At 41.6% G+C, this 25,993-nt stretch overlaps 1 protein-coding gene across 1 annotated transcript in view; it reads left to right on the forward strand.

Annotated features, from left to right (window-relative positions):
• Window positions 1-2,318: 2,318 nt before the first annotated feature.
• FGF5 (fibroblast growth factor 5) overlaps window positions 2,319-25,993 on the forward strand; it is a 182,983-nt gene continuing 159,308 nt past the window's right edge. Inside the window, exon 1 of the mRNA XM_077274569.1 lies at window positions 2,319-2,890. Coding sequence (XP_077130684.1) covers window positions 2,596-2,890 — 295 coding nt within the window. The 5' untranslated portion in view covers window positions 2,319-2,595. The remainder of the gene's footprint in view (window positions 2,891-25,993) is intronic.

Below are 25,993 nucleotides of genomic sequence, written 5' to 3' on the forward strand. Positions count from 1 at the left end.
CCCAGTCAGCGCCCGCCACACACATAGCGTTGTAGCAGTCCATTAAACCGACTGCGTTACACCGTGGCATAACGCGGTGTAACGCAGTCTGTTAACGCTGCTATTAACACTGTGTGACAAACTTTTTACTATTGATGCTGCCTATGCAACATCAATAGTAAAAAGATCTAATGTTAAAAATAATTTAAAAAATAAAAAATCACGATATTCTCACCTTCCGGTGCCTTTCCCGTTCCTCGCGATGCTCCGGGCCATGCATTGCGGTCTCATGAGATGATGACGTAGCGCTCTCGCGAGACCGCTACCTCATCATCTCGTGAGACCGCAATGCATTCTTGGGATCAGAGGAGCATCGCTAAACGCCTCGCCTGGATAGTATATAACTATTTTTTATTTAAATTTTTTTTTAATGGGGATATAGTCCCCACACTGCTATATAGTACTTGGGCTGTGTTATATACTGCGTGACTGCTATATACTACATGGGCTGTGCTATATATTACGTGGGCAATGTTATATACTACTTGGGCAGTGTTATACAGTATACTGCATGGACTGTGTTATATACTACGTGGGCAGTGTTATATACTGCATAGGCTGTGTTATATACTACGTGGGCAGAGTTATATACTACGTGGGCAGTGTTATATACTACGTGGCAGTGTTATATACTGCGTGGGCTGTGTTATATACTACGGGGGCAGTGTTATATACTATGTGCCTGTGTTATATACTACGTGGGCTGTGTTATATATTTTGTGGGCTGTGCTATATATTACGTGGGCTGTGTTATATATTAAGTGGCTGCTATATACTAAGTGGCTGCTATATATTACGTGGCTATGCTATATACTACGTGGCTGTCTGTTACATGGGCTGTGTTATATACTGTGTGGGCTGTGCTATATACTGCATGGGCTGTGTTATATACTACGTGGCTCCTATATACTACATGGCTGTGTTATATACTACGTGGCTGCTATATATTACGTTGGCTGTGTTATATACTACGTGGCTGTGTTATATCCTACGTGGCTGTGTTATATCCTACGTGGCTGCTATATACTACGTGGCTGGTGGCTGCTATATACTACGTGGCGGGTGTGCTATATACTACGTGGCTGTGCTATATACTATGTGGGCTGTGTTATATACTACGTGGCTATGCTATATACTACGTGGGCTGTGTTATATACTACATAGCTGCTATATACTACGTGACTCCTATATACTATGTGGCTGTGCTATATACTATGTGGCTGCTATATACATACATACATATTCTAGAATACCCGATGCATTAGAATCGGGCCACCATCTAGTGCCATAATAACATGCAGGGTTACGATATTGCAGTCAGACTTTATTGATATGTAATATGAGAATGAATATAAGCTTGAAATTTCCCCAAGGTCAGTTGTAAGAAGCTCATCTCGCTGATAATATTAGGTTACTTTTTATGTCAGCGTGCACAATACATACATAACATACACAGAGGTTATAGACTTAATAATGCTGAGATTACGTGATAGATTTTCATATAAACGCCGGACTGGTTATTATGGCTGCAAGAAACATATTTACTTAAGTATTTGAAAAATTCTGCTTTCACTGCTAAAATGACAGATTGATTTTTTTTTTAGAGAAGAGGATTCTTTACTCTCAGGTTTCTTAAGGATGAGTCCAGTGTGATTTGTCATCAATCATTCATCGTGGTCCTTCACATGGCTCTGAGGAGAGGCTGCACCTCATTCGTTCTGCACATTACAGTTATGATCAGAGACCTGGGATGGAGCTTCCACAGATGAATGGACCATAAATGATGACACAGACGTGTTGTACAGGTACAGAAACCTTATGCCATGCACTCTAGAAAAAGCAGTGATTGCAGCTGCTGCAGAACGTCTTGCATAATACAATGGAGAATGTCTTGACTTCCTATAAAATATATCATCATAGATGCATGCATCTAGTTGGAAGCTAAAGAATGACTGACAGCTCTATGAATAAAACAAGTAATTAATAAGACCAGCACAGCCAGTATCCCTCTTTATGGACAGCACTTAATAGGATGCTCCTGTATCAGCTTGCCCTATTGATCGCCAGGTAAGCTAATGATAATGCACAGCAGTGAACAGCGCCATCCCCTGGGGATCTACAGGAAACCACCACTCCTGTTGTGGATTTGGAATTCGCCCACATTTTCTTTCTGGTGAGATGGAAGACATCTGTGTCCAGCTGGGATCCCCCTCCATGTGATCTATGGAGTTTCTCCAATCCCCCAGGGGTGGCACTGTACCCACCACAGTTTTGCTAACAGATCCAACTTGAAGGAGACTTCTTACTTCTTAGGAGACCTCTACCAAGAGAACATGACAGCAGCATTACCTTGCTGATCTGCTGTGAGCTGCAGGCAGGCATCCTTGCTGTGAGATCACCAGTGTTATAAATATCTCTAGCAGTGCCAGTGCTCAGGTTAGCAGCCAGCCATACCTATCATCTGGACACTCAGATACCAGGCTACAGACACACTGGCAGCTGCTGCAGGAGCCCCTGGGGCAGCAAAATGTACTTGGGATATTCCCTATTGAAAGAATGAGCTTACCTTCACTGTGCTCTGTCACATTATTGCTCCTCTCCACGTCTCATCTCTGGGCAGAAGTGTTAGCAGCTCCCAAGCAGAAGAAAGCCAAGGGGCATCTCCTGAGGGGCTCCAGTAACCACATCACAGGTGCCACCTTACCATCCCTGGGATCAGAGCTCAGCAGGTCCCAGTGGAGCACAGCAGGGCGCAGGACTGGCAGCTTGTACTGCAGAGTGGGCATTGGATTCCATCTCCAGATTCACCCAGATGGCAAAGTCAATGGCTCACATGAGGCTGACCATTTAAGTAAGTTGATTTTGTCTGTTATACTTCTTAAAGATGAGAAATGTATCTGCTGGCTTCCTCCAGTGCAAGAAAAAATACAGCTAAACTATTCTGTTCTGTTTTACTCTTCTGCTCTGGCACTGACACTTTTCATCAAGGAAATCTTCATTCTTCCCTTTATTTTACACCACTTCAGTAGAAATATGTAGCAATGTATATAGCAATCACTGTACGTGAGACTCATATATATACTTACACACACACTTACACCTATATAGACATACGCTCTATTATGACTTTTTCTCTTTACACCCAAACTTTCACTGTTACTTTATTTAGTGGGTCCAAGATCATATGTCTATTATTTTACATAATATATATCCAAGTTAATAACTTTTTAGTTTTTATGTTTTATATATATTATATAAATAAATATATATCCAAGCTAACTTATTACTTTTTACTATATATATATATCTAACTTGATCACTTACTAAATATTAGTCAACACGGTGAATGTGAAGGTATATATATATATATATATATATATATATATATATATATATTTATCAGTATATAAGTATACCTTATACTACTAATTATTATGTTCATTTTTCTACAATATTATTAGTAATAATATATTGTAAGAAAGAAAAGTCATACAAGTTATTAAGATACAAATTGAGAGAAAGCATGAAGCATTCTATAAGATCTTCCTGTATATTCTATATCAGGCATAAAGTTTAAAAGCCTCTTATTAATTATTAAAGCCTGGTTTCCTTACAAACATAATAATCATCTAACACAGCAGACAACGCACATTATAGCCTTCATTGCACTTGTGAGGTCCTTAAGAGATTGACCTGAGCTATCACAATGCCTATGTATAGCGTACACATAGCTATTCTCTCTCCTATATTTCTTCATTTCTTCGTTCTGTTCTCTTTCTCATTCATCTGATTGTGCATAAATTGGGGTTTATCGAGTGTAGACTCCCTATCTTCAATACCTCTTGATGTTTATTTCTGGACAAGTAAGCTAACTATACTGCATATCAATTATTATTTTACATGAGCGCTGGAGACTTTATCAGATTCATATAATCTTTCCACACTTCAGTAAGTAGCTCAGCATGATGGATTCCGCCTTGTGAGACGGAAATGCGAGGCTTTCGGAATGGATTAGAAGCCTTTGAAACTTATGTTTTATTCAGTCCAAATAAAAAGGACTTATCCACTTGTCAGGACAATCTAAAATGAGTTTTACTGGAGAATTTACAGGTAGAAAGTATTTAGAAGTGTTCTAATCTGTGAAGCAAGAGCAGATACTGTAATGTGTAATTCTACATTCCGTGAAGTCATTTGTTAGACATTACTGTTTAATGTTTACTTTTATCTTATTTTTTTTGTGTATTTATATTGTTTATTTGTGAATAAATTAAATATTAAAATGATTTAATAGTGTAAAAGTTAGGAATCCACTAGTTTACAATCTTTAGTAATGTTCTAGACCAATTAGAACCATGAATTACCTAGAAAATACATTAAATAATACAATAAAACTAAATTTATTTATATTTGTAAACTACCAAAATAGGATCGGGATAAGTATGGGTCAAATAAAAGTAAAAGATTACTCATATTAAACCCATCCTTATTTAAGGCAATATATAACCTTTATTATTTTACTGTTATTTTTAATATTATTCTCCCATATCGTGTAATTTATATATTGCCGGTAGCATAACATAAAATCTTCTGTAACAATACATATGGTGATATTCATATTGACTGATTTGGAGAGTTTTTCATAGGGGAAATAAATAAAAGTATTTTTTGCGATTTTTGTCGACCCTTTTTGCTTTTGAAGGACAAAATATTGCCTAACTGCATCAGTTTGCAGTGCTCAATTATTACCGTAAAAAAGTCAAGTTAATTAAAAGTTTATAAAGTAACATATGCCTCCTAGTTTGTAACCTATCATTATTATGCAAAGGGAAATAGAAGATATATATATATATATATATATACAAGGCATATGATAGTAATTTGCCATTACGGTAAAATTTACATTGGCAAAATTTTCTTCTAGATTATTTTTGTTTGTTTTTTTACAACTGATCTAAACACACTGATATATACAAGTATACGATGTGGTTTGATCACATTAGCATTTTGGGTTCTGTCCCATAGGAATGAAGGAGAATTTTCTACAGCTCCTTTTAAAATAAATGAAAAGAATAACTTAGGCAAACTTAGGTTTCCTGGCATCGGTTTACATCCCATAAAAATTAATACGATTCGTCAAAGGGCCGTGCAGGTGATATAAGGAGCAGCACCAGTATGACTCCAGCATTATAGGAGCAATTTGAAACAACCCTAGTAGTTTATAGCTCGTTTAATGAGTGGCTTTCTGGCCTTATCATTACTAATACTATGCCGCTTGTAACCTTTCAGTATGAACTGAATAATAACACGGAGTTTGCATGTTTTCCCTGAAACATTCTTGGCTTCTATCGGGACACTGCAAGTTCTTCCAACAACACGCCGGCAGATTATGTGGCGTACTTCCTAGTGGCCCCATTTCAGATACCAAACATGGTGAATGTGGTGCAGTTTCCAGTAAATGAGAAGATATATGAGATCCTCTCATATCTCGTCTGGTTGAGTCGCACTTTACGTTCTTCGATACGACAAGCTGGGACCTAATTTATCTACTAAAGTAAAACTATCACTGTTGACCCTGGATGGGAGCAGTATTATATTGACTTGGAGCTGTGATTGAGATGTTTGACAGGCCACTGAAACATGGAGACTTGTGTTTGTGTCAGTGAAACAATTCTGGGAATTTAGGAGCCCTGCTTAACAGGTGCATTTAACAAAATGACATTCAGTGCATGGATACAGGGCCACACGGTGAGCGCCGTCTAAGGAGAGAAATCTGTGCTCCGACAAGAACACACAAGGAGAGGGAAGAACCATAGTGTATGGTGGACAATACATGACGGCACAGAATTAGACCCAATGATGGCACTGGTGGCCAGTCAGTAGTCATGTGAAAACAGATTTTTATTTCATTTTTTTCTAAAGTAAAAATTAATTCTATTGATTAATAATAATAATAATACTAATAATAATATTTATTTTTATATAGCGCTAACATATTCCGCAGCTCTTTACAGTTTGCACACATTATCTATTTGTTTATAGCCGAGCCTAACTGCAATTGAAATATTTGTTCCTATTCTTATGCAATCATAATAAAACAATGACAGTACTAAAAATCTGTTTTATTATTTTAATTAGAACAGTTCACATTGGAATAGATTCCCATTCCGCCAGGGTGGTAATAATCCAGTAATATGCGGCACTATTCTTGCTGTCAAAAATACGGAAACCCTAATTTTTCAAGGCAAAATAAAATGCTCTTTTATGATCAGAAATCATGATACTAGTGTGAACAGAGCTTTACAATGTCTGCTACATGGTAACAACATGACAACTAAATGACAACCTCTAATATCAACCATTATAAACGGCCATGGGTGTTGCTACATAGCTTTATGCCGGCTATAGACAAACGTATGAAAAATCATCTGATTTGGATGATTTTTTTCTAGGCTCCATCAGATTTTCATCAATGTGTTATCCATTTTCTGTTTTTTTACGTTGGTGTGACATCCATGTGATGTCCGTGTGTGATCCATTTTCATACAAATACATTGAAAAGTGTACATAATCGAATACAGTTTCCTAGGTTCATAATAGAAATCTATCCGTAGAAATTGTGTGCCACTCGGATGTTCCGTATGGGATCCAATTTTGTTTCTCGCACCCATAAGCTTCAATGTGAAAGTCTCAACTGAGACGCGGATGAAATTATTGCATGCTGCAATGTTTCTCATGGACAGTCAGGCCGAGAAAAAAATTGTTGCTCTAAACAGCACTACTAAATAACATGGGTCAGTGTGCTGTCCGCAAAAAATTGGACAGCACACGTCCGATTTATACGCACGTCTACATGAGCCCTCATACAGAGACCCCTTCTCTTTTTCAGTCTCAGTCTTTTTAGTTTTGCTATTATATTTATGCACCAGGTGGATAAGAATAAACCAAGTTAAAAGTTTTTTTCCAGATATGGAATCTTTCCATAAGAAAAATATTTAAAATGAACCCATGATGTTGAAAATGCCATCCAACTTGCATTTAGTATTGTAAAGAGCAGGAGGAGCTGAAATATTTATATACATATTGTGGTAGAATATTTTATATACTTAGTAAATTATTCATTGAAATATCTGTTTATTCTTAAGAGTCCAGTGGGCGGTCCTATATCCTTCCTTGTCTAAGTTTAGATATTTAAGCTAGGAACAATCTGAGAATTAAATGATTAAATTATTAGCTATACTGAATCATTTTTCTCAAATAATATGTGAAACAATTTGATCAGCAAATGTTTCTAAAGCAAGGTGCCTCCTGACTGCATTGCATGGTCAGCATGACACATTCACTTTGAAGCATAAAGGAACTATGTAAATATTCTAAATAATCAATGCTGTCACTTTACCTATTTTATTACATGCTGGCATTCTAAGTAGATGAGTAACATCATTTGTTTTAGTTCTTTTTGCTACCTTTGATAATAATACTATTGCTCACATTGATTTTTTTTACTTGGATTTCAAAGTAGATTCTGCTCCAAGAATCAAATAAAAGAAAACATTTTAAATACTCTCTGAATAAGCTTATTATTAATTTCAATGGGAAAACGTGCGTATAGAAAAAGAAGCAACTTGTCCATCCTTAAAGGGGTTGTCCCATCAATAGATGTTGGAATAATAAGTTCCACAATTGGATGTGTTTAAGTATAATGTCCCTCTGCTGAAATAATCTTATAAATGTTCCCCTGCTGTGTACTGTTTAATGGCCGTGACTGACAGTGCAGGAATATGCACAACCTACATGAAACAAAATGAGCAAAAACCCAGCTGTAACTAAAGTAAAAAGCAAAAGTGCATTTAAATAACAGTTCTTAGTGATACTGTGTTTGATCAAAAATAAAATGAAAGCCATCCCACCACGACAAGGTGACTCTGATCGGGACGGGACCTACGCTGTCTAATATTAACCTTGCCATGTGTCAGAGTTGACAGGAACAAGGTCTGATCATACCACAGCTCCTGGGCAGGGGAGGAAGCTTTACATTTTTGTGAGGTAAAACATTTATCTGCCTGTTTTTAATGATGCTTTATCTCTTACAATAATCTGTGATCCCCTGCTATCCTGTCTGTATACTCTCTTTTGCTTCCTCCTCTGCACAGGAGATGTTGTATGATCAGACTATGTCCCTCCACGGTCAGACAGGGCCATTACACATTTTTTTAATCACTTCCTATTGTGGAAATTATTGTTCCAAGATCTAGAGAACAAAATTAACTTTTGTTCGTGAGACAACCCCTATAAGGCATTCCTTCTTAAAATCAAAAACACTCCAACTCTGAGTACTTATCATTCAAAGCTGAATACAATTCTCCTCGTCCAAAAAACGCATCAGTGATGCCGTAGACACTCCAAAAAATGTTTTTTTTCTATGTGGATTTTTATCCAGAAACATCCAAATAAAACAACTGTGTAATCATACCTTTAAGCCTCAGTTAGATATTCGTGTAACAAGACCAAAATGCACGGACTGGCCATGGGTTTCCGAACCTGAACTTGAGAGGCCTCATATATCCCTGTGATGAGGCTGACAAATTTGGGTCTGGAGACCATCGGCCAGCTGTGCATCAAAATCTGTACCAGAACCATCTTACATGGACGTCTGAATGAGGCTTGGGTGCGTTTACACTGAGCTTTTTTGCTAATATTTTAATGCAGAACCTGTGCAGTAAATAGAAAAACTCAAATTTCCCCTACAAAAACTCAGCAAAAATCCTCAGTGTGAATATACACCAATGTTATGTTAGCACATAGCTTTTTAAAGTGTAATGTAGAACAGATTCTTCTGATCCTAATCAATTTCAAATTCTCTATGAAAACGCTATCTATTCACTTCAGCATAAATATACAGCACATGGTGATGGTTTTTTTTCGTGTTATTTCCACATGGAAGCAACATGACAATTATATTTGCAGTTCTGGTAGAAAAGCCACTCCTAAATTAACTTGTGAATCATCAGAAACAGACAAAAATGCCCCATACAGAAAACCTGGTTCAAAAACCACACCCAAAAATGGGCCAAAATACTTTTGGTGTACATTTAAAATCCATGTACATGATGGTACATCCATTTACTAAAAAAAAAATGAAATACTACTGGAAACATGTTCCCTTTTGAACATTAATGTTTCCAGCAAACACAGATCTTGCAATTGTGAATTCTGGAAGGAGTTGCTGTTTTCCTTGTATATTATAGTGAATCTGTCAGGAGTTGTGGTATTATTGCTGTGTGCATGTACGTTCAGTGCTAAAACACATGATAAATGATTCCTTGGACAAGCTGCAGAGCTGAGAGAATAAGGATCCTGTTCTGCATCGGCTTTTGTCTAGTAAACACAAATAAAACAAGTTCCCATGGTGCCTTTTAGCTGAAAATGAGCATTTAATATAGTGTGCGCTCAGCTAATACCTCCGCTTGGCTTTCTTACTGAATTGTCAGCAGCACTATACACGCTATCCGGGCTGGACTCAGCTTTACTCATCTGCACTCTGGAGGAACAGTACGTAGTGAATGATAAAATAATGTCTCCTGGGTGACGAGTGAAAGGCTTCTAGATATTACAGGGATCGCCATTAAATGTAAATAGCATAATAATAAAGAAAGTAATTAAAACATTATTCACACTCTAATATATGTTGCAATGATTATCCCTGAGCACACAAGATAAAATTTATTACATCTGAGCTGAGGTGGTATTGGTAGATAAACATGTAGTTAGATAGCTAGACAGATAGATAAGTAGATAGATATGGGATAGGCAGATAGATAGATAGATAGATAGATAGATAGATAGATAGATAGATAGATAGATACAGTTGTGCTCAAAAGTTTACATACCTCAGCAGAATTTTTGCTTTCTTGCCCTTTTTTCAGAGAATATAAATGATAATACTAAAACTTTTTCTTGTCTCATGGTTAATGGTTGGGTGAAGCCATTTATTGTCCAACCACTGAGTTTTCTCTTTTTAAATCATAATGACTCCCCAAAGCATCCAAATGATCCTGATGAAAAGTTCCCATACCCCATTTCTTAGTACTGTGTATTGCCCCCTCTAACATCAATAATAGCTTGAAGTCTTTTGTGGTAGTTGTGGATGAGGTTCTTTTTTTTCTCAGATGGTAAAGCTGCCCACTCTTCTTGGCACAAAAGCCCCTAGTTCCTGTAAATTCCTGGGCTGTCTAGCATGAACTGCGCACTTGAGATCTCCTCAGAGTGGCTCAATGATATTGAGGTCAGGAGACTGAGCTGGCCACTCCAGAACCTTCACTTTGTTCTGCAGCAGCCAATGACAGGTCGACTTGGCCTTGTGTTTTGGATCATTGTCACGTTGGAACATCAAAGCACGTCTCAAGTGCAGCTTCCAAGCTGATGATTGAATATTTGCCTCCAGAATTTTCTGATAACGTGCTGCATTCATCTTTCCTTCAACTTTGACCATGTTTCCTGTGCCTTTGTAGCTCACACATCCCCAAGACATCAGCGATCCACCTCTGCGCTTTACAGTAGGAATGGTGTTCCTTTCATCATAGGCCTTGTTGACCTCTCTCCAAATGTAACGTTTATGGTTGTGGCCAAAAAGTTCAATTTTGGTCTCATCACTCCAAATTACCTTGTTCCAGAAGTTTTGAGGCTTGTCTCTGTGCTGTTTTGCATATTGTAGGTGAGATACTTTGTGGCATTTGCGCAGTAATGGCTTTCTTCTGGCGACACGACCATGCAGCCCATTTTTCTTCAAGTGCCTCCTTATTGTATATCTTGAAACAGCCACATCGCTAGTTTTCAGAGAGTCCTGCAGTTTCAGCTGATGTTGTTTGTGGGTTTTTCTTTGCATCTTGAACAATTTTCCTGGCAGTTGTGGATGACATTTTTGCTGGTCTACCTGACCGTGGTTTTGTTTTTACAGATCCCCTGATTTTCCATTTGTTAATCACAGTTTGAATGCTGATAACTGGCATTATAATTCTTTGGATCCCTTTCCTGTTTTATACAGTTCAACTACCTTTTCCAGTAGATCCATTGACAATTCTTTTGCTTTTCCCATGACTCACAATCCAGAAACGTCAGTGGCTGGATGAAAGATGCAATAGTCTTTCTGGATCCCAGAAACTCACTCAGCTTTTAGCCACACACTGATTACAAGCAAACAGGTCACAGGTGAGGATGTTACCTTTAGTAGCCATTCAAACCCATTTGTGTCAACTTCTGTGCATGTTATCAGGCCAAAATCACCAGGGTATGTGAACTTTTGATCAGGGTCATTTGGATGTTTTGGGTTGTCATTATGATTTAAAAAGAGAAAATACAGTAGTTTGACAATAAATGGCTTCACCCAACCACTAACCATGAGTTGAGAAAGGTTTTGGTGTTATGTACTGTACTATATAATATAATTGTCTATGGGTCACTTCCGTCTGTCTGTCCTTCTGTCTGTCTGTCACGGATATTCATTGGTCGCAGCCTCTGTCATGGAAATCCAAGTCGCTGATAGGTCACATCAAAATGGCCACAACCAATCAGCGACGGGCACAGTCCGGTGACAAAATGGCTGCTCCTTACTCCCCGCAGTCAGTGCTCAGTGCCCGCTCCATACTCCCCTCCAGTCAGTGCTCACACAGGGTTAATGGCAGCGGTAACGGACCGCGTTATTCCACGGGTAACACACTCCGTTACCGCTGCTATTAACCCTGTGTGACCAACTTTTTACTATTGATGCTGCTTATGCGGCATCAATAGTAAAAAGATCTAATGTTAAAAAAAATAAAAAAATAAAAAATTGTTATATGCTCACCGTCCGTCGGCCCCTCGGATCCAGAACCGGCCTTTCCCGCTCCTCACGACGCTCCGGTGACCGCTCCATGCATTGCGGTCTCGCAAGATGATGACGTAGCGGTCTCGCGAGACCTCTACGTTATCATCTCGTGAGACCACAATGCACTCTTGAGACCGGAGCGCATGAGGAGCATCGATAACCGCTTCGCCTGCATCCGGGGGCCAACGGAAGGTGAGTAGATAACTATTTTTTATTTTAATTCTTTTTTTAACAGGGATATGATGCCCACATTTCTATATACTGAGTGGGCTGTGCAATATACTACGTGGGCTGTGCTATATACTGCGTGGCTGTGCAATATACTATGTGGGCTGTGCAATATACTACGTGGGCTGTGCTATATACTACTTGGGCTGTGCAATATACTACGTGGGCTGTGCAATATAATACGTGGCTGTGCAATATACTACGTGGGCTGTGCAATATACTGCATGGGCTGTGCAATATATTACATGGGCTGTGCAATGTACTACGTGGGCTGTGCAATATACTGCTTATTACGTGGGCTGTGCAATGTACTACGTGGGCTGTGCAATATACTGCATGGGCTGTGCAATATACTACGTGGGCTGTGCAATATACTATGTGGGCTGTCCAATATACTGCATGGGCTGTGCAATATCCTACGTGGGCTGTGCAATATACTACGTGGGCTGTGCAGTGTAATACGTGGGCTGTGCAGTGTATTATGTGGGCTGTGCAATATACTACGTGGGCTGTGCTATATACTACGTAGGCTGTGCAATATACTACGTGGGCTCTGTTATACACTACATGGGCTGTGTTATACACTACATGGGCTGTGTTATATACTGCATGCGTGGGCTGTTATATACTATGTGAGCTGTGTTATATACTACGTGGGCTGTTATAAACTACGTGGCTGTGTTATATGCTATGTGGGCTGTTACACACTCCTTGGGCTGTGCTATATACTACGTGGCTGTGCTATATACTCTGTGGGCTGTGTTATATACTACGTGGCTGTGCTATATACTCCGTGGGCTGTGCTATATACTAAGTGGGGTGTGCTATGTATTACGTGGCTGTGCTATATACTACGTGGCTGTGCAATATACTACGTGGCTGTGCTATTTACTACATGGGCTGTGCTATTTACTACGTGGGCTGTTATATACTAGACGGCCGGCCGCGAGCAATCAGCGACAGGCGCAGTCCGGCTGCGAATTGGCACAGGATTTGAACCACGCTTCGCTAATTGGTCGCGGCCAGCCGAATCCTGTGTATTCAATGAATTATTCTAAAATCTTCATAAATAAACTACATACATATTCTAGAATACCCAATGCGTTAGAATCGGGCTACCATCTAGTCATTCAAATTCTCTGAAAAAAAGGCCAACAAAGCAAAAAGTCTGCTGGGGTATTTAAACTTTTGAGCACAACTGTAGATAGATAGGAAGATAGACTTACAGGTAGATAGATAGATAGATAGATAGATAGATAGATAGATAGATAGATAGATAGATAGATAGATAGATTATATCAGAAGGAACAGATGAGCAGCTCCCAGCGCATAGAATCATAAATAATCTACAGGTTTTGACGTCAAATTCTGATCATTATAGTTATATAATATATGGAAAATGTTATTTGTTAGAACATTTCCATTGATATGTACTATATAATTAGAAGATTAGATTTATTAGAAGCTGATTCTTTAAAGTAGTCATATACTTTTCACATGGTCTTCTAAGAACTTCAAAATCTCACTGCCTTCCACCTTACTCCTTTTATGTCTCAATTAACTTAAGACATATTATGTGTTCTTTGTTCAGCCTAAGAATTTGATGGTATAGAATATTACTGTATTCCAGCCTAGAATATAATACTCTCTGTGGAAAGACAGCAGGTATGAAAATGAAAGCCCTCAATGAAACTACATTATACTGTATATCTTCATTTCACAGTTAAAGAAATGTCTGCAGTTCACTTGATACTAAATGCTGATTTATACCTTTGCATACAATATCATTTGTACATGATTGAATGCATATGTAGAATACAGAAAGGGTTATTCTCAAGTCATCTCTCCAGCAGCTGAGACCTATGCAGTCTTCTTACAGTTTCCTTACTTCATGGGTTCTAGCAAGGTGGGCTCTTCCTTCCTGAGTGACAGTTTTGGAGAATAGAACTGTAGTATTAATAGAACTATAAAGCCCAGCACAAGTCCTGCTGTAACCCATTTAGTTATGAGGCCATGTGCACACGTTCAGTATTTTTCGCGTTCTTTTCGCGTTTTTTCGCTATAAAAATGTGATAAAACGCAAAAAAAACGCTAACATATGCCTCCTATTATTTACAGTGTATTCCGCATTTTTTGTGCAAATGTTGCATTTTTTTCCGCGAAAAAATCGCATTGCAGAAAAAAAAGCAACATGTTCATTAAAAATGCGGAATTGCGGGGATTCCGCACACCTAGGAGTGCATTGATCTGCTTACTTTCCGCATGTGGCTGTGCCCACCATGCGGGAAGTAAGCAGATTATATGCGGTTGGTACCCAGGGTGGAGGAGAGGAGACTCTCCTCCACGGACTGGGCACTAGGGTTGAGCGAAACGGGTCGATCATTTTCAAAAGTCGCCGACTTTTGGCTAAGTCGGCGTCTCATGAAACCCGATCCGACCCCTGTGCTTGTCGGCCATGCGGTACGCGACTTTCGCGCCAAAGTCGCGTTTCAATGACGCGAAAAGCGCCATTTCTCAGCCAATGAAGGTGAACGCAGAGTGTGGGCAGCGTGATGACATAGATCCTGGTCCCCACCATCTTAGAGAAGGGCATTGCAGTGATTGGCTTGCTGTCTGCGGCGTCACAGGGGCTATAAAGGGGCGTTCCCGCCGACCGCCATCTTACTGCTGCTGATCTGAGCTTAGGGACAGGTTGCTGCCGCTTCATCAGAAGCAGGGAGAGCGTTAGGCAGGGTCCACTAACCACCAAACCGCTTGTGCTGCAGCGATTTCCACTGTCCAACACCACCTTCGGTGTGCAGGAACAGTGGAAGCTATTTTTTTTTTTTTTTCCCCTCAGCGCTGTAGCTCATTGGGCTGCCCTAGAAGGCTCCGTGATAGCTGTATTGCTGTGTGTACGCCACTGTGGAAACCAACTGCTTTTTTCAAAGCACATATCCTCTTGTTCCTTCCTTTCTGCACAGCTATCTTTTTTGTTTGTCCACACTTTTTATTTAATTTGTGCATCAGTCCACTCCTATTGCTGCCTGCCATACCTGGCTTACATTACTGCAGGGAGATAGTAATTGTAGGACAGTTTTTTTTTTTTTTTTGTTTTTTTTTTGTGGGAGATTAAGATTGGCATTTCTGCTACAGTGCCATCCCTGTGTGTGCCATCTCTCACTGAGTGGGCCATAGAAAGCCTATTTATTTTTTCCGTGATTTGTGTTCTAAAATCTACCTCAACACAGAAACACTACATCAATCAGTGGGAGAAAAATATTGGCCTCAGTCAGGGCTTGTGTGCCACTGCTGTGTGTGCGCTATCTCTCATTCAGTGGGCTATAGCAAGCCTATATTTTTTTTTTTTTTTTTTTTTTAATATTATTTGGTTTCAAAAGTCTCCCTGAAAAAAAAAAAAAACCTAAAAAAACAGTGGGAGAGTAATATTGCCCTTTCAGCTTGTGTGCCAGTCTTGACTCCTGGGTGTGCCACCTCTCTCCCTCTCATTCAGTGGGCCATAGAAAGCCTATTTATTTTTTTTTTTAAATATTATTGGGTTTCTAAAGTCTCCCTGAAAAAAACAAAAAATACATAAAAAAACAGTGGGAGAGTAATATTGCCCTTTCAGCTTGTGTGCCAGTCTTGACTCCTGGGTGTGCCACCTCTCTCCCTTTCATTCAGTGGGCCATAGAAAGCCTATTTATTTTTTCCGTGATTTGTGTTCTAAATTCTACCTCAACACAAAAACACTACATCAATCAGTGGGAGAAAAATATTGGCCTCAGTCAGGGCTTGTGTGCCACTGCTGTGTGTGCTATCTCTCATTCAGTGGGCTATAGCAAGCCTATTTTTTTTTTTTTTTTTTTTTTTTTAATATTATTTGGTTTCTAAAGTCTCCCTGAAAAAAAAAAAAAACCTAAAAAAACAGTGGGAGAGTAATATTGCCCTTTCAGCTTGTGTGCCAGTCTTGACTCCTGGGTGTGCCACCTCTCTCCCTCTCATTCAGTGGGCCATAGAAAGCCTATTTATTTTTTTTTTTAAATATTATTGGGTTTCTAAAGTCTCCCTGAAAAAACAAAAAATACATAAAAAAACAGTGGGAGAGTAATATTGCCCTTTCAGCTTGTGTGCCAGTCTTGACTCCTGGGTGTGCCACCTCTCTCCCTTTCATTCAGTGGGCCATAGAAAGCCTATTTTTTTTTTTTTTTAATATTATTTGGTTTCTAATTCTCCCTGAAAAAAAAAAAAAAACCTAAAAAAACAGTGGGAGAGTAATATTGCCCTTTCAGCTTGTGTGCCAGTCTTGACTCCTGGGTGTGCCACCTCTCTCCCTCTCATTCAGTGGGCCATAGAAAGCCTATTTATTTTTTTTTTTAAATATTATTGGGTTTCTAAAGTCTCCCTGAAAAAACAAAAAATACATAAAAAAACAGTGGGAGAGTAATATTGCCCTTTCAGCTTGTGTGCCAGTCTTGACTCCTGGGTGTGCCACCTCTCTCCCTTTCATTCAGTGGGCCATAGAAAGCCTATTTTTTTTTTTTTTAATATTATTTGGTTTCTAATTCTCCCTGAAAAAAAAAAAAAAACCTAAAAAAACAGTGGGAGAGTAATATTGCCCTTTCAGCTTGTGTGCCAGTCTTGACTCCTGGGTGTGCCACCTCTCTCCCTCTCATTCAGTGGGCCATAGAAAGCCTATTTATTTTTTTTTTTAAATATTATTGGGTTTCTAAAGTCTCCCTGAAAAAACAAAAAATACATAAAAAAACAGTGGGAGAGTAATATTGCCCTTTCAGCTTGTGTGCCAGTCTTGACTCCTGGGTGTGCCACCTCTCTCCCTTTCATTCAGTGGGCCATAGAAAGCCTATTTTTTTTTTTTTTAATATTATTTGGTTTCTAATTCTCCCTGAAAAAAAAAAAAAAACCTAAAAAAACAGTGGGAGAGTAATATTGCCCTTTCAGCTTGTGTGCCAGTCTTGACTCCTGGGTGTGCCACCTCTCTCCCTCTCATTCAGTGGGCCATAGAAAGCCTATTTATTTTTTTTTTTAAATATTATTGGGTTTCTAAAGTCTCCCTGAAAAAACAAAAAATACATAAAAAAACAGTGGGAGAGTAATATTGCCCTTTCAGCTTGTGTGCCAGTCTTGACTCCTGGGTGTGCCACCTCTCTCCCTTTCATTCAGTGGGCCATAGAAAGCCTATTTTTTTTTTTTTTTAATATTATTTGGTTTCTAATTCTCCCTGAAAAAAAAAAAAAAACCTAAAAAAACAGTGGGAGAGTAATATTGCCCTTTCAGCTTGTGTGCCAGTCTTGACTCCTGGGTGTGCCACCTCTCTCCCTCTCATTCAGTGGGCCATAGAAAGCCTATTTATTTTTTTTTTTAAATATTATTGGGTTTCTAAAGTCTCCCTGAAAAAACAAAAAATACATAAAAAAACAGTGGGAGAGTAATATTGCCCTTTCAGCTTGTGTGCCAGTCTTGACTCCTGGGTGTGCCACCTCTCTCCCTTTCATTCAGTGGGCCATAGAAAGCCTATTTTTTTTTTTTTTAATATTATTTGGTTTCTAATTCTCCCTGAAAAAAAAAAAAAAACCTAAAAAAACAGTGGGAGAGTAATATTGCCCTTTCAGCTTGTGTGCCAGTCTTGACTCCTGGGTGTGCCACCTCTCTCCCTCTCATTCAGTGGGCCATAGAAAGCCTTTTTTTTTTTTGGTTTTTTTAATATTATTTGGTTTCTAAAGTCTCCCTGAAAAAAACAAAAAAAACATAAAAAAACAGTGGGAGAGTAATATTGCCCTTTCAGCTTGTGTGCCAGTCTTGACTCCTGGGTGTGCCACCTCTCTCCCTTTCATTCAGTGGGCCATAGAAAGCCTATTTTTTTTTTTTTTAATATTATTTGGTTTCTAATTCTCCCTGAAAAAAAAAAAAAAACCTAAAAAAACAGTGGGAGAGTAATATTGCCCTTTCAGCTTGTGTGCCAGTCTTGACTCCTGGGTGTGCCACCTCTCTCCCTCTCATTCAGTGGGCCATAGAAAGCCTTTTTTTTTTTTGGTTTTTTTAATATTATTTGGTTTCTAAAGTCTCCCTGAAAAAAACAAAAAAAACATAAAAAACAGTGGGAGAGTAATATTGCCCTTTCAGCTTGTGCGCCAGTCTTGACTCCTGGTTGTGCCACCTCTCTCTCTCTAATTGTGGGCCATAGAAAGCCTTTTTTTTTTTTTTTTTTAATATTATTTGGTTTCTAAAGTCTCCCTGAGAAAAAAAAATAAATAAATTAGGTGGGAGATTAATATTGACATTAGTGCTTGAGTGACAGTCCTGCGTGTGTGTCATCTCTGTGATTTTGTGCCACAGAAAACAGAGTGTGTAACATTGTGCCTGATTTTCCTTGTGGTCTCACCAACCTGTTAAGGGATATTGAAATCATACTGAAGTTATAGCTCACCGTGTAAGTTGTTTGATAGCAACAAATAAAGTTACTTTGGTTAAGATTTTAAAACAATGAGGAAGTCTGGTGCAAGAGGTCGTCGTGGGCGTTCATTGTCAGCTGGTAATGATGGTAGTGGTAGTGGAGCATCAGGTGGTCGTGGGGATAAAAATATTCCACCTAAGTCTGGAGCTGTGGAGCCAGTTTCGTCGTCAGGCTACACAAGGCCTCGAACGCTCTCTTTTCTGGGAGTAGGAAAACCGCTTTTAAAGGCGGAGCAGCAACAGCAAGTTTTGGCTTACATTGCAGACTCAGCCTCTAGCTCTTTTGCCTCCTCTTCCGAAACTGGTAAATGTAAAAGCAGCGCGTCGCTTGTGGATGTTCACGGTCAGGGACAAGTCGCTTCCTTGTCCTCCTCAGCAAAAACTACAACAAGAGAGAAGGATGCAGCAGGCGACACAACGGGTCACTCCATGGAGCTCTTTACACATACCGTCCCTGGCTTAGAAAGTGAAACATTTAACAGGCCATGCCCATTACAAGTATATTCTGACATGGAGTGCACTGATGCACAGCCACAGCCAGAGTACTATGCTGCTCCTTTGACTCAGACCACCACATTGCCCTCTCAGGGTACAGATCCACAATCAGACCCTGATGAGACTATGTTGCCCCGCCACGAACGCTATACCACCGACCGACACAGTGACACAGACGAAGTTGCACACGAGCTCGAAGAGGAGGTAATAGATGACCCAGTTATTGACCCCGATTGGCAGCCATTGGGGGAACAGGGTGCAGGCGGCAGTAGTTCAGAAGCGGAGGTGGAGGAGGGGCCGCAGCAGGCATCAACATCGCAACAGGTTCCATCTGCCGGGCCCGTATCTGGACCAAAACGCGTGTCAAAGCCAAAACCTGTTGGAGCACAGCGTTGCCATCCGGTTAAAGCTCAGTCTGCAATCCCTGAAAAGGGATCAGAGTCTAGGAAGAGTGCAGTCTGGCATTTTTTTAAACAACATCCAACTGATCAGCGCAAAGTCATCTGTCAAAAATGTTCAACTAGCTTAAGCAGAGGTCAGAATCTGAAAAGTCTAAATACTAGTTGCATGCATAGACACTTAACCACCATGCATTCTCAAGCCTGGACTAACTACCAAACGTCCCTCAAGGTTGTAGCACCCTCGGCCAATGAAGCTAGTCAGCAACGCAACATCCCTTCCGTCACTGTAAGGCCACCATTTTCCGCACCACCGGCAGTATCTGTGCAGGTTTCTTTGCCAGCCAAAAGCAGTCAGGGTCAGGGAATCACCAGTTTTGTAGGAGGAAATATTGCATGTAGGGCACCGGCGGAAACAATACCGTCTCCAACCGTCTCTCAGTCTGCCATGTCCACCGGCACACCCGAAAGTTCCACGATCTACAGCTCTCCAGTCCAGCTCACCCTACATGAGACTCTGGTTAGAAAAAGGAAGTACTTATCCTCGCATCCGCGTACACAGGGTTTTAACGCCCACATAGCTAGACTAATCTCGTTAGAGATGATGCCCTACCGGTTAGTTGAAAGCGAAGCTTTCAAAGCCCTGATGGAGTACGCTGAACCACGATACGAGCTACCCAGTCGACACTTTTTTTCCAGAAAAGCCATCCCAGCCCTGCACCAGCATGTTAAACAGCGCATCGTCCATGCACTCAGGCAATCTGTGAGTACAAAGGTGCACCTGACTACAGATGCATGGACCAGTAGGCATGGCCAGGGACGTTATGTGTCCATCACGGCACACTGGGTGAATGTGGTGGATGCAGGGTCCACAGGCGACATCAATTTAGGGACAGTTGTGCCTAGCCCACGGTCTAGGAAACAGTTGGCTGTAGGCGTTCGCACCCCCTCCTCCTCCTCCTCGTCCTCCTGCAGAAGCTACAGCTCTTCCACAGAACGCAGTCGGCCAACCACTCCATCGGCAGATGACACTGTTGCACACCAGTTGTCCCATTATGGGCCAGCTACTGCCAAGCGTCAGCAGGCTGTATTGGCTATGAAGTGTTTGGGCGACAACAGACACACCGCGGAAGTTCTGTCCGAGTTCTTGCAACAAGAAACGCAGTCGTGGCTGGGCACAGTAGATCTTGAGGCAGGCAAGGTAGTGAGTGATAACGGAAGGAATTTCATGGCTGCCATCTCCCTTTCCCAACTGAAACACATTCCTTGCCTGGCTCACACCTTAAACCTGGTGGTGCAGTGCTTATTGAAAACTTATCCTGGGTTCTCCGACCTGCTCCTCAAAGTGCGTGCACTTTGCTCACATATCCGACGTTCGCCTGTACACGCCAGCCGTATGCAAACCTATCAGCGGTCTTTGAACCTTCCCCAGCATCGCCTAATCATAGACGTTGCAACAAGGTGGAACTCAACACTGCACATGCTTCAGAGACTGTGCGAACAGAGGCGTGCTGTTATTTATTTGTGGGAGGATACACGGGCAGGCAGTAGGATGGCAGACATGGAGTTGTCAGGTGTGCAGTGGTCGAAGATACAAGACATGTGTCAAGTCCTTCAGTGTTTTGAGGAATGCACACGGCTGGTTAGTGCAGACAACGCCGTAATAAGCATGAGCATCCCCCTAATGCGTCTGCTGATGCAAAGTTTGACGCACATAAAGGAGCAGGCGTCTGCACCAGAGGAAGAGGGAAGCCTTGATGACAGTCAGCCATTGTCTGGTCAGGGCAGTGTACAGGACGAGGTAGCGGGCGAAGAGGAGGTGGAGGACGAGGAGGATGATGGGGATGAGTATATTTTTAATGCGGAAACTTTCACGGGGGCACAGGAAATTGGTTGCGTGTCACGGCCGGGTTCTGGTTTTTTGAGGGACACAAGTGACGTAGATTTGCCTGCAACTGCCCCTCAACCAATCACAACCGGAGATTTGACAACTGGAACTTTGGCCCACATGGCGGATTATGCCTTACGTATCCTAAAAAGGGACACACGCATTACGAAAATGATGAACGATGACGATTACTGGTTGGCCTGCCTCCTTGATCCACGCTATAAAGGCAAATTGCAAAATATTATGCCACATGAGAACTTGGAACTAATATTAGCAACCAAACAATCAACTCTTGTTGACCGTTTGCTTCAGGCATTCCCAGCACACAGCGCACGTGATCGTTCTCACACGAGCTCCAGGGGGCAGCAGACTAGGAGTGTTAGGGGTGCACACATCAGAAGTGGCGTTGGACAGAGGGGTTTTCTGACCAGGTTGTGGAGTGATTTTGCTATGACCGCAGACAGGACAGGTACTGCTGCATCAATTGAAAGTGACAGGAGACAACATTTGTCCAGTATGGTTACTAACTATTTTTCATCCCTTATCGATGTTCTCCCTCAACCGTCATTCCCATTTGATTACTGGGCCTCCAAATTAGACACCTGGCCAGAATTGGCAGAATATGCATTGCAGGAGCTTGCTTGCCCGGCAGCAAGTGTCCTATCAGAAAGAGTATTCAGTGCTGCAGGGTCAATATTAACCGAAAAAAGGACTCGTCTGGCTACCCAAAATGTTGACGATCTAACATTCATTAAAATGAACCACAACTGGATTTCAAAATCTTTTGCCCCACCTTGCCCGGCCGACACCTAGCTTTCCTATGAAAAGCTCTTGCCTGTGAATTACTTTTCTAATGTCTAATTTGCTGCTGCAGATTGTACAGCATACGACATGTTTACACCTCCCTAAATGGCCAAACTCCCCACACGGGGCCGTGGTATCGCGACTTGGCGCAAGCACCCGTGAGACTGCTGTTTGTCTGAAGAGGTGGGTGTGCTCGCTTTTGGTTGACGGCATTGCTACTGGGTCCCTCATAGTACAATGTAGTGTCTCTGGCGGTGGTGGTGCGCACCCAACGTCAGACACACCGTTGTAACATGAGTGGCCCTGGGGCGGTCCCGCCGGCCTCAAGAGAGTTCCCCCCTACCCCAGCTCAAACTGGGCTCTACTACGTGCAAAATTATGTCGCACAGCTCCACCAATCTTTAGTCTATTCGCTGACATCATTCAATGTCTGGCACTGACAATACAAATTTGTAGACATCTATGATGCAACTTAAAGTAGTCTGTGTCTGTGTCCTATATTGGCACCATTAAATAGTTACTGCCAAATTACTATGTCAGAAACACAGCAGATGAGCCCACCCCTGTACCTAAGTATGCCATCTTTTTTTTTGTTTTGGTTGTTTTGCGAGACATTAACATCTATTTATATTTTGGGAGTACTGGGACAGACACTCCTTGCACTACTCCTCCACTCAGCACCAAGCTGCCTGCCCGTGTATCCATGTAACCGCTGTAAAACTGCCATGAGCCTATTGTTTGTTATTTTAGGCCTTTGATAGCCTGTCTGCGGTCCCTACTCCTCCACTGACCACCAAGCTGCCTGCCCGTGTATCCATGTAACCGCTGTAAAACTGCCATGAGCCTATTGTTTGTTATTTTAGGCCTTTGAAGCCTTTCTGCGCTCCCTCCTTCCACTAGTCCTCCACTGACCAGACCACTGCTGCCCGTGTACCCCTGGAACCAATTTTAAAGTGCCTACAGCCAGCCCATTTTATTGTGTTAGGCCTTCGAAGCCTGTCTGCGGTCCATACTTCCACTAGGCCTCCACTGACCAGACCACTGCTGCCCGTGTACCCCTGGAACCAATTTTAAAGTGCCTACAGCCAGCCCATTTTATTGTGTTAGGCCTTCGAAGCCTGTCTGCGGTCCCTCCTTCCACTAGGCCTCCACTGACCAGACCACTGCTGCCCGTGTACCCCTGGAACCAATTTTAAAGTGCCTACAGCCAGCCCATTTTATTGTGTTAGGCCTTCGAAGCCTGTCTGCGGTCCATACTTTAAATACTCCTCCACTCACCACCAAGCTGCCTGCCCGTGTATCCATGTAACCGCTGTAAAACTGCCATGAGCCTATTGTTTGTTATGTTAGGCCTTTGATAGCCTGTCTGCGGTCCCTACTTTAAATACTCCTCCACTCACCACCACCAAGCTGCCTGCCCGTGTATCCATGTAACCGCTGTAAAACTGCCATGAGCCTATTGTTTGTTATGTTAGGCCTTTGATAGCCTGTCTGCGGTCCTTACTTTAAATACTCCTCCACTCACCACCTAGCTGCCTGTGTATCCATGTAACCGATGTAAAACTGCCATGACTGCCTACTGTTTGTTATTTTAGGCCTTTGATAGCCTGTCTGCGGCCCCTACTTGCAATACTCCTCCACTGACCACAATGCTGCCTGGAGTGCCTGCCTGTGTATCCATGTAACCGATGTAAAACTGCCATGACTGCCTACTGTTTGTTATTTTAGGCCTTTGATAGCCTGTCTGCGGCCCCTACTTGCAATACTCCTCCACTGAGCACAATGCTGCCTGGAGTGCCTGCCTGTGTATCCATGTAACCGATGTAAAACTGCCATGACTGCCTACTGTTTGTTATTTTAGGCCTTTGATAGCCTGTCTGCAGCCCCTACTTGCAATACTCCTCCACTGACCACACCAATGCTGCCCGTGTACCCCTGGAACCTATTTAAAAGTTCATAGAGCCTAGTTATATATTTTATTTACTATTAATAAGGCCATGATGGACTACGCTGTACCACGCTACAAGCTAACCAGTCGACACTTCTTTTGCGAGAAAAGCCATCCCAACCCTCCACCAGCATGTAGAAGACCGCATTGTCCATGCACTCTGGCAATCTGTGAGTACAAAGGTGCACCTGACAACAGACGCATGGACCTGTAGGCATGGCCACGGAAGATTACGTGTCCATTACGGCGCAATGGGTTAATGTGGTGGATGCATGGTCCACAGGGGACAGCCTACTAAGTCTGTCTGCAGTCCCTAATTCAAATTGTCCTCCACTGTCTAAATCGGAACTTCCACCTTCTGGCTTTCGGCCTATAGTATCAGAAATTAAACTGCATTTGGCCTTCAACTTTGGTTAGGGCCTACTAACGGCTTCTGCCCCTCCCTGGTGTTGTCCTCAACTAAATAAAGCTGAGCTTCAACCTTCCGGCTCTCATTATGTGGTTTTAAAAAAAAAAATGGTGGTTAGGGCCTACTAACGGCTTCTGCCCCTCCCTGGTGTTGTCCTCAACTAAATAAAGCTGAGCTTCAACCTTCCGGCTCTCATTAAGTGGTTTTTAAAAAAAAATGGTGGTTAGGGCCTACTAACGGCTTCTGCCCCTCCCTGGTGTTGTCCTCAACTAAATAAAGCTGAGCTTCAACCTTCCGGCTCTCATTAAGTGGTTTTAAAAAAAAAAAAAATGGTGGTTAGGGCCTACTAACGGCTTCTGCCCCTCCCTGGTGTTGTCCTCAACTAAATAAAGCTGAGCTTCAACCTTCCGGCTCTCATTATGTGGTTTAAAAAAAAAAAATGGTGGTTAGGGCCTACTAACGGCTTCTGCCCCTCCCTGGTGTTGTCCTCAACTAAATAAAGCTGAGCTTCAACCTTCCGGCTCTCATTAAGTGGTTTTAAAAAAAAAATGGTGGTTAGGGCCTACTAACGGCTTCTGCCCCTCCCTGGTGTTGTCCTCAACTAAATAAAGCTGAGCTTCAACCTTCCGGCTCTCATTAAGTGGTTTTAAAAAAAAAAAAAATGGTGGTTAGGGCCTACTAACGGCTTCTGCCCCTCCCTGGTGTTGTCCTCAACTAAATAAAGCTGAGCTTCAACCTTCCGGCTCTCATTAAGTGGTTTTAAAAAAAAAAAAAATGGTGGTTAGGGCCTACTAACGGCTTCTGCCCCTCCCTGGTGTTGTCCTCAACTAAATAAAGCTGAGCTTCAACCTTCCGGCTCTCATTATGTGGTTTAAAAAAAAAAAATGGTGGTTAGGGCCTACTAACGGCTTCTGCCCCTCCCTGGTGTTGTCCTCAACTAAATAAAGCTGAGCTTCAACCTTCCGGCTCTCATTAAGTGGTTTTAAAAAAAAAATGGTGGTTAGGGCCTACTAACGGCTTCTGCCCCTCCCTGGTGTTGTCCTCAACTAAATAAAGCTGAGCTTCAACCTTCCGGCTCTCATTAAGTGGTTTTAAAAAAAAAAAAAATGGTGGTTAGGGCCTACTAACGGCTTCTGCCCCTCCCTGGTGTTGCCCTCAACTAAATAAAGCTGAGCTTCAACCTTCTGCTCCAAATTACCATTTTAAAAAATGCAATAGGCTTTTCCGGCCTACTAAAGGTGTCTGCCCCTCCCTGGTGTTGTCCTCAACTGAACAAAGCTGAGCTTCCACATTCTGGCTTTCGCCCTATACTATCAGATATTAAACTGCATTTGGCCTACTAGTGTGGTTAGGCCCTTGAAACAGTGTCTGCTGCTCTTGGGTTTGCTACTCCACTGAACAAAGCAATGCCGCCTGTTTAGTCCTGTTACCAATTTTGAACTGCATGTAGCCTACTTTATTCTTTGGCCCT

Source organism: Ranitomeya variabilis, chromosome 1, assembly GCF_051348905.1.
Source record: "Ranitomeya variabilis isolate aRanVar5 chromosome 1, aRanVar5.hap1, whole genome shotgun sequence".
Lineage (NCBI taxonomy): Eukaryota > Metazoa > Chordata > Amphibia > Anura > Dendrobatidae > Ranitomeya > Ranitomeya variabilis.